Consider the following 13355-nt stretch of genomic DNA (forward strand, 5'->3'; position numbering starts at 1 on the left):
GCTTGAAAGGAACTGTATGTAAGATGTTGATTAAAATTCCATATACTTGACCTATCTGTGTCCCCAGATATGAGGTAAACATGTTCAAATTAAATATAGCTTTTACTGATAACAATGCTAATGCTGATTTATTCTGAGTTACAAAAACATTGCACACAGTGACCATGTTGTGTATGTCATCAGTCTGAAAGCAGAATGAGCCTCACATTAGTCTCTCATTTGGGTTCCCAACTGGCAAATAAGAGTCAGGTTTGTGGAGATGCAAGCTTGCTCACAGTAAGGACACATGATTTTCAGTGCAATAAAAATATGTGTAAAAAGTTACATACTCTGGCTTTGAATAAATGCTAGCTATACAGGCCTATATATTTAAAGCCATGCTGTGGGACATTCCAGGTTTCTCCATGGAGAAATAGTTGCATGGTAGTGTACCTGTAAATCATGGTCATTACTTCACAATGTTGTGTTGTCATGTGTGAACTTGTTAGCCAGCTATGATCCAGTCCTTATCTTCTAGGCCTATCTTCCCTACAATCCTTTTCCTTTTAAACACATTTGGCTTGTTTTTCTCATCCCTCCTACTCCTGTTGTTTGTTACTGTTTAACACAGGCTGCTCCCATTGGCTCACCTCTCCCTCACTCTTTGGTCCTTACGCAACAGCTCCGGGCTGTGTCCATAAAGGAGAGTCCACGGCCAGCATCTGTGCCGAATGTGACAGAACACGACCAAGAGCAGGAGCAAGAGCAGGAGCAAGAGCAGGAGCAAGAGCAGGCATCGAGCAGGCATCATGGACCTCCTCAACTTCTCCATGGAGACCTGGACTCTCCTGGTGACCCTCCTCACACTCTTTGTTATGTAAGTGGCCTACTTACTTCACACAGGGTCAAATAGAAATACAGAGAACTGTTGACAATATCTGATTTCTGGGTTTCAGATGATATGACAACATTTTATTGGCCAATAATATTTAATACAGAAGGGAGAAGCTAAAATGAATATTCTTGAAATGTGGATTTTTGTTGTAATACAGTGAAGTCTTGGGTCTAGTCACAATTAGAATCAGGTTTAACATTTGTGCGCTTACCTTTTGGATATGTCAACGGAAGAATGTAATCAATAGGAAAAACTGGCTCTGGACCGGTTCAGGGAGTATGACATCACTAGATGACTAGAACTAGAAAGTACGAGCACATAAGTCCTGTGCTCAGGTCTTCTTTCAGTTTTATGCAGCTAAAACCTGAAACAGTCTTCCTGAAGATGTGACATTGTCAAAATAGAGGCGCTGTTTTGGCAGTGTTTAAATCCAGGCTCAAAACAGTTCTGTTTAGGTTTGAGTGCACTCTTCTCTTTTAATGTTAATTTTATGATGATTATTTATGTTTTGATTTGTTTGTATTGTGATTTTAATATAAATTAAAATTTCTTTCTTATCCTGTAAAGCACTTTGAATTACTTTGTGTATGAGTTGTGCTTTACTGATAAACTTGCCTTGTCATCACATTCTATAATCTAAAAAACATTTATTATGTAGTCCTGGTTAAGACTGGACCATTTCAGAATTTGTGACTACTGTCCAAGTTTAGTCCTGGTTTAAAACCAAGGAATTTCAGGTTAAGTCCTGTTACATATTTTTCTGTAGTATCATTAGTATAGTATAATAGTATAATTACTACAGAATGTTGAGACTCTATGTACCCTGTGCTCTTTAAAAATGTCCGATCACAACTGACCCTAAAGGCTGCACTAGCACTGATTAATGATTGGCTCCTTTTAGGTCCTTTTTGAGTCCTTTTTTAAGTTTAAATCAAATGTATTTCAGCATTGAAACATACTTTTATGATTACTTCCTGTTACTGCTGCAGACCTGTTTCTTTTATGTTGTTTGTGGTACAATGTGGGTTTTCAATTCATAACTCACTCTGACCTGTTTTAGTCAAGATTTATTGCTCAGGTTTCACATACTGACAATGAAAGAACAGGCATATACAGCAATAGTGGAAGAACAGGCTTTAAAAAACATATGGATCGCTGGGACCTGTGGGGGACATTCTGTAACAATGTCTCTTTTGTCATTCTCCACAGATACGTCTACTGGCCCTATAGAGTTTTTAAGAAAATGGGGATTCCTGGCCCAAAACCTGTGCCATTTTTTGGGACAATGCTGGCATACAGAAAGGTTAGTACAACAGAATCAACATGACATTGGAGAGAAAAAACAAGTTGGTGTCAAAGAGACCGTATTTATAAGGAAGATAATCCATCTCTGAACAGAAATGCTGAGATACCATTTATTTAGAAACAACACAGGGATAGTCTATGATAGAGTATCTTAACAGGCTAACAGGGTAACAGAGTATGCTAACAGGTGTGAGATCATCCATAAGGGTCATGCAAAATACGACTGCTCACACCTTAGGGTAGTTCAGCGGACTTGATAGATACTGTAAACAACTAGGGTGTGTTGGTTTCAGTGTAGTTACCTTCTCCCTTCAGACAGATATAAAGCAGTGACTCATCAGACTCTATCAGAACTGAAGAAGTCACCTAACATATTCACATATTCACTCTTAAAAACTTAGTTGAAGCCAATTGAAGTTCACTAATTATTTTGTGATCTTACTTGAGCAATTTCTTGGGCCATTGCTTTGTACTTGTCAAAATAGTTTTGAGGAAACAGTATTTTTATTTGAGCAACACATTGGGCTATTCTACTCACCTCTGCTTGAACTCTGACAGTTTGAGCACCGAAATTTGACTGAATCTGGAGAATGTGCACGTACTTTTAAAAGTACTTCCTTAAAACATCCCAGTGACATCATAAGGCGAGATCAAAATATGTAGGATTACTGAAACATGTCATTAAAAACTCATCACAATAGCAGTATATCTGGCATGTATTGGTAATATTTTTTTATACACATTTTGTAAATGTTTTTCAAACAAGAGTAAACTGGAATATTTCGGTATTTACAGTGCAGTGTATTGTAGTTTTACATAATACATGCATTGGTTTGTAATGTCATGAATATGGTGAACAATGTATCACAAATTATTTAGTACTACTGCTATTTAAGGATGTAGATGGTCTAATTATCAGTGAAATAGTTGCATGTGGCTCAGGATCCATGCTGCCAATGCTGCAGTCGCATTAAAGCAGTTTCATCAAGCACTTAACAAATGTAAATGTTTAAATGTAAAAATGCTATTGTTACAGACTGTGTTGCATCTGTTTTGTTTCACAGGGTTTCACTAACTTTGACCTGGAATGCTTCAAAAAATATGGGAAAATCTGGGGGTAAGTCCATTGTCTACATCAACACATTTATTTTCTAAATCTATATCTATGCATGCATAGTTGAATTCCTTCAGTATTTTTTTCTTTTTGTTCAATTATTTTTAACCGTATTATTTTTTTTTAAAAGACAGTTTGTCTGTGTGTTCCTCTAACTATCTTCTTGTACCTGTCCCTTGCAGGATTTTTGATGGCCGTCAGCCAGTGCTGTGTGTGGCCGACCCTGCCATGGTGAAAACCATTCTGGTCAAAGAGTGCTACTCCCTGTTCACAAACCGCAGAGTAAGTTCTCCTGGCTCTTTCCACATGGCATTTTTCACTCATCCAGGTATGACAATACTCATTACAATATTATTTTTCCAACTTGGATTGTTTTCCCCCTTTAATTAACGGAGGAACAAGCCATTTTCTTCCTACTGTAACTCCACTGTCTATCCTGGGGCTGAGCCCACCGTTCCATAGTGAGCTCTAACATGTTGCCTTTGCTCCATCAGAACTTCCGTCTGAACGGCCCTCTGTACGACGCTGTGTCCATCGCTGAGGATGACCAGTGGAGGAGGATCCGCAGTGTCCTGTCCCCGTCCTTCACCTCAGGACGCCTCAAAGAGGTCTCACACATATTCAGCACGAGTTTTCACATAACAGCCCCTAGTGGTCAGTTAGCAAACCTCAGCCCGCCCTTGCAATCCCAGTGATGCCAGCTCTATGCTGGTGTCAGTCTGTTTCTACCTTCATTGCTCATACTTGTCCACAGTTCAACAATATGATACGGTTCCAGACCCACACGTATTCTCAAAGCCCATGGTTTTGGATGGTCAGGCATGAAAAGAGAGCTAGAATTATCACCATTGTTATTACTGGTCCTATACTACCATCTGTCCTTTTGCTGCAGATGTTTGACATCATGAAGCATCATTCTGCCATTCTGGTCAACAATATGAAGAGGAAAGTTGACAAGGATGAGCCGCTGGAGCTAAAAGAGTAAGAACAAGACCTGGAATCCTTTTGCGGCACCTTGCTACAAACATGAACTTTTCATATGTACAATTTGTTGCTAATAGGCTCTTTGAACAATGGCATCTGGCTACTCCCAGTCAGACGGAGGGTTGTGTGGGCATTTCTGCTCCTATTTTTTCGCTATTAGGTTTTCGTGTGCTAAAATCAATAAATACTGACAGATCATGCCGTGGACAGGGAGATGTGTTTGGTTTTCCCCACATTTGTAAAGCGTTTACAAAGGGGGTATTTGACTTCTATGGGGTATTAACTGCTAACAAATAACATATTTAAATCATGATGTTACCTTGTTTTGAAAATGCTATATTCGCTAAGTTTCATTTTTGACACTTCAAATCCCCTTTTCCTTTGCTCTCCATGTTAAGTCACTCCCTCTTAAGAGAGCTATTACAACACAATCAGAGTGCATCTCGCTAATGAAATACACATCGCATCAGGTTTGTCAAGTTGCTGTGAACAGTTTTGTATCATGCTTTTGTATACTTATGGAGAATTGTCGTGTGGAAGCATGGATGATGTAGACCTGGCTTGTGGGCTGGGCATTGCACAGAATAGGGTCCGGGGAAAATGCTAAAATACTCAAATATCCATGAATTACATCTAAATTCTCTTCAGGGATGTTTTTGATGAGGGAACAATGCTATGCCAAGGTATAAAAGTTTTTTGTTTTTTGTTTTTTATCGATTTAGCGTAATACCTTCTTTTTAACATGTGTCAGTGACATCCCAAAGGTATTTTGTTGTTTGCAGAGGAAATTATGGTACTTAAAAAACTGCAGCCTTTGCGATTTGCCAATTGCATCTATTCAACTTGTGGTTTTGTTTTGATTGCGACTAATCATGTAGCCCTAATATGTCCTGTGTGTGTCAGGTTCTTCGGGCCCTATGCCATGGACGTGGTGACCAGCACTGCCTTCAGTGTAGACATCGACTCTCTCAACAACCCCTCAGACCCATTTGTCACCAACATCAAGAAAATGCTCAAGTTTGACCTGTTCAATCCTCTCTTCCTAGCTGTTGGTACAGTAAACAGTGTAAAATAAATACAAAAATATATTACTGCAGAAAATCATAACCTTTTATGACCACATCATCTTATAGCTACAAACTACCATTTTTTCTAAGAAAAACTACAAACATAGCCCCTGTACATTTAAACAATCATTCATTCTTATCTCATAGATTTGCTAATGTGCTGACCTGTTTCCTCTTCTTGCAGCCTTTTTCCCATTCCTTGGACCAGTATTTGAAAAGCTGGAATTTTCTTTTTTCCCTGCTTCTGTCACGGACTTCTTCTATGCATCTCTCCAAAAGATCAAAACCAGCCGGGAGACCAGCAAACAGAAGGTCTGAAGAGATTTTATTTATTTAGTCAAGGCAGAACCCGCAAGGGAGCCATATTTTTTATGTATTTTATATTTCTGTAGAATCCTTATTTCTGACCTGAATCCTGATAGTTGTTGTTTCCCTTCTCATTTGCCTTCTCAAAGTTGTATTTGGAGTGATTTGTGCGTGTTTGAGCAATCACTTAAACACTTAGTTTCAAGATAGTATGTTCCTGATCCATCCCCTGTTTTCACTGCCATTGGCAAACGCCCACTGCACTCTACTTACTTGGCTTTCCAATTTTATTTTCTTAATCAATCAGTAATACACGCAGTAATCAGTAATACACGCAGGATTCAGCAGCATCATGTAGTCATTTTGGTACAAATGAAAAAAATACGCTACTTGCTAGAATGATTTGCAGCTATCCATCAGAGGTGCCAGCAGCATGCGTCTCTTTTTTGCAGTGACGTTTACGGCAACATCAGCTCCCACTGGGCACCGCAGTTTTCTAGCTCGGAAGTCAGTGGACTTGTTTCTTTTATTAAGTTGTTTTAAATAAACATTGCAATTTAAAATGTCCAAATTATAACATAATGATCCATAGGTGTCATAGATTATAACTACATAGCAGATGCAAGCATAATATGTCTTCTTCACAATATCTTCTTCACAATATATCTTCTATACTAAACTAAAACACTGTATTGTATACTGTAAACTGTATTGAAGAGTTAAAATTTTGTTCTTTGTAAACAGCATTATCGATCTTAAAGGCCCTGAACCCAATTTTATCCATCTGTACCTCAGTACAGTTATATTGTATAAGTAGCTCTTGAGGTCAAGAATGCTTGTTGCTGCCATTAACATGACAGCAAAACTCTGGCCTCTGATAGTTGTGAAAAGCATTTATAAACTCATCACGGTGAATCATTAGGATGCTCAGAATGTATAAGGGAATTGAGGAATAACTTTGGACCACTGCAAACTGTTTAAAATGAACTACCGGTAGTTCTGTTTCAGTACCTTTAAATCTTTCTTTTTCTTTCACACTTGGAGGTTTAAATTGCTACTTTCTGCTTTCTTTTAGAATCGAGTGGACTTCCTGCAGTTGATGATCGACTCTCAGAAACACCATGTGCCAAATGATCCTGAGAATGATAAAGGTGAAACAGTACTGAGGTCTAGATTTACTCAAATAATCCATATTGACAAAATGACAATAACACTGTTTATGCCCATAGTCAGTTTAGCTACTCCAGCGCAGAGGTAGTACTCAGTTACATTTACTTGAGTAAGAAATTTTACTTCTCAAAATACTTTCCATAGCAGCATGCTTTTACTCCTACTTGAATAATATTTTTATTGAGGTTACGTTATTGGGGTAAGTATTCTTACTTGAGTACAATTTTTGGCTACTCTACCCATCTGTGCTCCAGTGTAACATAAAACTGAATAAGTTAAGGTATCATATAATGTTGTTTCCTCATCAAAAACATACCAGGAGTTGTGTTTTTTTCTTTCATGCACGTTTAACACAAAACCTCTACATATTTAGGCTTAGTTCTTCTCTCAAACAGAAACTGACCCCTTCCAATATCATAGATCAGAAAATAACGTAATATAGGTCCTTTAGATCAAGATGCAAATATCTGAACTGGAATAATTTCAAGTATTTTTTGTAGTGCACTATCGTACTATCTTTTACATTGTGCTTTGTCCAGGGCTGAGTGACCATGAGATCCTGTCCCAGGCCATGATCTTCCTGTTCGCCGGGTATGAGACCACCAGCAGCAGCATGTGTTTCTTGGCCTATAACCTTGCCCTCCACCCTGACGTGATGGAGAAACTGCAGGCTGAGATCGACTCCACCTTCCCCAACAAGGTGTGTAGTAGTAGGGCTGACGGGTGAGTGAGGCCCCCCAGGTAAACCAAAGAAAAGCAGCACTTGGGCCATTCTTGACCTATCCTGACAAAATCTACAATTTAGCAACTATTATTTACTCTGCTTGTGGCATTCTACAACATTAACTCAGCCATAACAGAGTTGCAGACTATGTTGGCTAATAAATTGAATCTTAATTAAAGCGCTGTGCCTAATTAAACATGAAAAATACAACTAGTTTAGAGTGTCCCAAAGTTGCTCCTCACTTACCTTATGCATTCTGACTCACCTAATTATTCACTGCGATGAGTTTATAAGCACTTTCGCAAAATAAAATGCATGCGTAAAAGTTGGGTATAAGCCCAATAAAGGGACTCCATTTTTTTTTTCATGTAATAAAATAAACATTGGTCTTGCCCCAGTACAGATATATTGCATAAGAAGCTCAAAATGTGGTCGGCATAACGGTAAAGTATTTTTATTAGCTGCAAATAAAGAAGTAATGCTGGTGCTGTTAGCATGGTAGCTGTTGTTAGGATCACCATGACAACAAAACTCTGCTCTGGCCTCTGAAAGTTGTGAAATGTGTCTATAAATTCATAATTAGGTTATGAGAAATGTATTAGGTAAGTGGGGCACAACTTTGGACACTTCAAAATGAACTAGTTCTGTTTTTCATGTTTTTAAGACCGGTGCAGAGCCACTTAAAATAACCTTCATAGTACTGTGTGTTTTGCAGGCCCCACTGCAGTACCAGGAGCTGATGCAGATGGAGTACCTGGACAGTGTAGTGAACGAGTCCCTGCGCCTGTACCCCATCGCTCCGCGGCTGGAGCGGGTGGCCAAGGCCTCAGTGGAGCTCAACGGCCTGGTCATCCCCAAAGACATGGTGGTGTTAGTGCCCACATGGCCTTTGCACCGTGACCCAGACACATGGCCCGAACCCGACGCCTTCAAACCCGAGAGGTGAAGGGAACCACCAGCTATAACTAAATTATACAAGATGAGATCATTTATAGACAGCTTGTACAACAGGGATTGAAGACATAATGTATTTAGACAAGGTCATTTAGATCTGTACCTGCCCTTTTTGTTGCCCAGCAAGTCCAGATTTATATCACTCTGTATTTATTATGCTTTTAGTTTTTTTTGTGCAGGATACAGGATATCAGTCTGGTTCCCACGCCCTCTGTCATGCCTAGATTCCTAGATTCAAAGAGAATGAGATTAGCTTATTTTTATTTATTTTATTTTTTTTTAGTAGAGTCACCAGACTCACATCTTCATAAAGTATTGAAGAAGTGTATATTCTGGATCCCAGGAAACCCTTTTGGCAAACCAGTACTCTGCCCACAAATATGTTTATTGTTATTTAGTATTTTAATGCTGAAAGTGCTGGATGATTCCTTTCGCACTGGTTATCACCCTCTGGCCGTTTTCCAGTATTCATGAGTTATATCTGTTATAACTTTTTATATGGAAGTAGTAAAGTTAAGAAAGCTAGCTGGAATTTATAAATTAACGGTTTTTCCAACCAAACGTTGCTTGCATGACTGAGCTTCATAATAATGTGTTCCTATTTATAGCACTTAAGGGTTTAAAACTACAATGGGCATATTTACAATCAGGCGCAGATATTGTAATTATTGTATAATGAGTTCTTTTTGTGTGGATTTCTAGGTTCAGCAAAGAAAATAAGGACAAGGTTGACCCATACATATACATGCCATTTGGCTCTGGGCCCAGGAACTGCATCGGGATGCGCTTTGCTCTGGTGATGATGAAACTGGCCATCACAGAGGTCCTGCAGAAATACAGCTTCTCTGTCTGTAAAGAGACTGAGGTAAGACTGACTACAGCAACATCAGGAGATCAAATTTGAATTTCAGTCCTAGAATATTAATTACACATTTTATTTTTCCATGTCAAATATTTGAAATCAACCTTTTACAAAACTGTGAAAAAAGTGTGCACATTTACGTTTAAAATGTCTTCAAGATACTGTATATAGCCTGTGCTCTTACAGTAAAGTACGACAATTACAACTGAACCTGGGTTGCCAGTGTCTAAACCTGCAGGCAGCAGACACATACAAGTTTTTCTCATTCTCAGTATATAGACAGACCATGCCTTTTGTGAAAGCTCAGATCCTCCAGAATTCACTCACTGAGCTGCAGAGGCTGCACTAGCACTGATTAATGATTGGCTGTAAATGATGGTGTTTAGGTAGTGATAATTCAGATCAAAGAGGGTCCTTCTAGATTTAAACCAACTGGATTTCTGCGCTGAAACTGGCAACCCAAATGAGAGACTCACATGAGGCTCGTTCTGCTGTCTGAGTGGATAATCATCTTGAGAACCAAAACACCAAATTATATCCTACTTGACAACAGTGTCCATCATGTATGCTCTTGTAAATGAGAATAAATTAGCATTAGAATTGTTATCAGTAAAAGCCATACTTGATTTGTTTATCTTATATCTGGGGACATAGCTAGGTCATGTTTGTGGAATTAAAAATCAAAATCATACATACAGTTCCTTTAAGCTTTTATACAATGTTGACACGATCACAGATTCATATTATGTGCTGTTTGTGAATCCAAAGATTGACCAAAACAAAAAATACCCTGCCACTACAAAAAATACCTTTCAGTATATGTGCTGTAAAATTCACTCTCTACATAGCTCATGTTTGTTTTTCTTCTCTCGCAGATCCCCTTGGAGCTGGACATTCAGGGTCTCGTGGCACCAAAACGACAAATCAAACTCAAGCTAGTGCCTCGTTCTTAATCTATAATAGATTTTTACTTCCTATGTAATACCTTAAACATGATCATGTTTTACTTTTGCAAAGATAATATGCATTTTTTTCAGCTAGTCTGTCTGTGTATTGGCACTTTACTGATGATTCCCTACACTATGGAGCCCATAAACGCATCATAAATCCGTTCATGTATTTTTATTAGGGATGGACTGGTATCTTGATAAATAACAGCTACATAACACATTACAACAACAACAACAACAACAACAACAACAATATTTGGGTCACTTTTGTCTTATTTTATTTTTGATTTAAGGAAATAAATGCTCATTTCAGTCTTTGCACTGGTATCGGATAATATTGGGTATCAGCAGATACTAAAACTATTTTTTATTGTCAGTTTTTAATAATAAAAATTGTTTATCGAGTAGATACTGGTAAATCATTGGTTCTATTATTTGCTATCATTTTTCAACTGTAACTAGTTTAGATTTTTAAAAAAAAAATAATTCTTCCATTTTCAATTCAGTTTCCAATTTCAAACAAATTTGTTTTTAATTCTGATTTGAAAAAGTGTTTTCCCTTCACTACAAGGAAGTGTCTAGTGGAGGGCACTTTTTTGGCTGTACAGGATTATGATATGATGATATGATGGTATATTTTTTATGCAAGCCTCTAAAGAAGTTGGATGTTGCTTTTCGTGCAGCTGTGCGTTTCAAACACAGAGACACACCATTGTACTTTGTATGAACTGGATAGTGGCAAATTGCCAGTGTACTATACGTATAATCAATACTTCCAAATACAGCACAAGGTCTTCAGAGCAGCTTCTTCTGAAGGTGCCAATTGTTCTGAGTTTGGGAAATTAGCTCTCAGCGTCTGTGCTTCACCTGTGGGGGATGAGCTGCAAGGATCTGTAAACCTCACTTCATTGTCCATTATAAGCTAGTTTAAATGCCTTCTAAAAACACACCTCGTTGAGCAGTGCCTTTGTTTTTAATCACACTCTTAACATAAATGTGTGTGTGCTTGTGTGTGTTTGTCATTAACAGTGTCATGTGTCTATCTCCGTTAACATAATCATTAATCATGTTACATGGTTCATGAATAGCACAAAAATAACATTAACACTTGAGTAATTCTACAGACCGAAGGGACTTAGGCTGAAGTTTAACACTTACTTTGCCTAAACTACATTAGACAGTAACATTATTTTTTATTTTATTTATTTATTTAACCTTTATTTAACCAGGAAGGTCCCATTGAGATTAAAAACCTCTTTTTCAAGGGAGTCCTGGCCAAGCGGCAGCAGCAAATAAATAATACAGTTACATAATTAAAAAGACAAGATAACAGGAAAAGACAAACAGATTATAAAAAAAACAAGTGCATGTTATGGAGTCAGCCTCAAGACCTCTCAGTTTAGGTTTAAAAGTATTCAAGGAAATCAACTCTGTCAAGTTCCAGTCTTTCTGCAACATGTTCCATGCATAAGGTGCAGAGTGGACAAAAGCCTTTTTGCCCAGTTCAGTGCGAGCAAATAGAACAGAGAGCAACACATGATCTTGAGAACGAAGAAAATAAGAATCAGCCCTTCTGATGGACACTGTATTACATGTAACCTGCTGGCAGTCTTCAAAAGGACTGCCTGGATGAAGAGATACTGTCTCAATGGGACATTGTCTCAAGGCTACATAAAATTAATAGTAAAAGCCAAAGCAAACAACAAAGTTAAATCTGTCAACTGGACAAATCTCGTAGGAGTGAAAGATTTTCCTACAAGATTTGTCCAGTTGACAGATTTAACTTTGCTGTTTGCTATGGATCAGACCTGGACGACTGAGGGTCTACACAGACAGTAAAAGCCAAAGTTAAATCTGTCAATTGGACAAAACGTTGCAGTGAAGTGAAGTGTAGTGAAGATGTTTCGCTGCTCATCCAAGCCGCTTCTTCAGTTCTGGGGGAGGGCTTTCTCCACATTTTGTTCCTCCTTCACTTTTTCCTCTGTGTTTGTCAGTGTGCGTGTCACACACACACACTGACCAATACCTGCTGTTTGATTCACACCATCCACTGCAGCACAAACTTGGAGTTATCTGTACTCTACAACACAGAGCTCAAATGGTGCCCACAAACACAGAGGGAAAAGTGAAGGAGGAACAACACGGAGAAAGCCCTCTCTGCTTGTGGAAAGACAATTGTTCCTTGAACAGGAATGGGGACCTTAGACATCATCTATCCCCCATCTATAACTCCATCCTCATACCCAAAGTAAACAAAGGAAACAAAGAGAATAATAAAGTGAGCACATAGGGCCATTAAAGGTTGAATGTAGAAACAGAATGTGAAACAGTAAACAATAGCTGTTTACAGTTTCAGTGTAGTTAGGTCCTCCCTTCAGTTAGAGGCAGTGTCCACCATCAATCTGACCAGAACTGAAGAAGCGGCTTGGATGAGCAGCGAAACATTTTCACATTTTGTCTAGTTGACTGATTTAACTTTGGCTTTTACTTTGGATCAGACCTGAATGACTGAGGGATTATACAAGTATAAAAGTATATAAAAATTTAACATAATAATGATTTCTCACCACAAGAGTAATGACCAAAAACCTCATATGTGTAATATTTGTGGATTCAAAAATGTCCCTAAACTCAGCCCTTTGAAACTCATATGCACCCTCTGTCCGTGTGGTCTGGCCTCACTGCTGGTACTTACTGAAGTTTAGATACACATATAAACTCAAATAACCCTGTTATTTTCCAATGGCCTTTCTGGTTAGATTCATAGTTAGAGTGGAGTTAATGTCTGTCACATTTTATGAATAAAATAAATTACCCCAGGGACGTTCAAAGCTAATGAGTCCCCAAACATGAACACACAAACGTTACTATCAGGAGAACTGGCTGTGTATGTGGGTGAGTGAGTAAACACCAGAATGATTCGGGTAAATCTAGGGGGGGCTTTTTTTTTTTTTTTTTTAGTTTTTACATTTTAAGGTACATTTGAACCTTCCTTACAACTTTATGTTATTAACCTTGTGATCAAATTGCATGACCATTCCCTAC

The 13355-nt window shown here is 38.3% G+C and overlaps 1 protein-coding gene across 1 annotated transcript; it reads left to right on the plus strand.

Moving 5' to 3' along the window:
- The first annotated feature begins 712 nt into the window (after window positions 1–712).
- Window positions 713–11324, plus strand: LOC117378759 (cytochrome P450 3A40-like). The gene is made up of 13 exons (XM_033975432.2): window positions 713–856; window positions 2084–2177; window positions 3244–3296; window positions 3476–3575; window positions 3788–3901; window positions 4186–4274; window positions 5181–5329; window positions 5529–5656; window positions 6726–6801; window positions 7360–7520; window positions 8260–8486; window positions 9201–9363; window positions 10236–11324. The coding sequence occupies exons 1-13, from the start codon at window positions 789–791 to the stop codon at window positions 10311–10313; spliced, it is 1500 nt and encodes a 499-aa protein (XP_033831323.1). The 5' UTR covers window positions 713–788; the 3' UTR covers window positions 10314–11324.
- Window positions 11325–13355: the final 2031 nt, after the last annotated feature.

The sequence above is a fragment of the Periophthalmus magnuspinnatus genome, chromosome 1 (genome assembly GCF_009829125.3).
Source record: "Periophthalmus magnuspinnatus isolate fPerMag1 chromosome 1, fPerMag1.2.pri, whole genome shotgun sequence".
Taxonomy (NCBI): domain Eukaryota; kingdom Metazoa; phylum Chordata; class Actinopteri; order Gobiiformes; family Gobiidae; genus Periophthalmus; species Periophthalmus magnuspinnatus.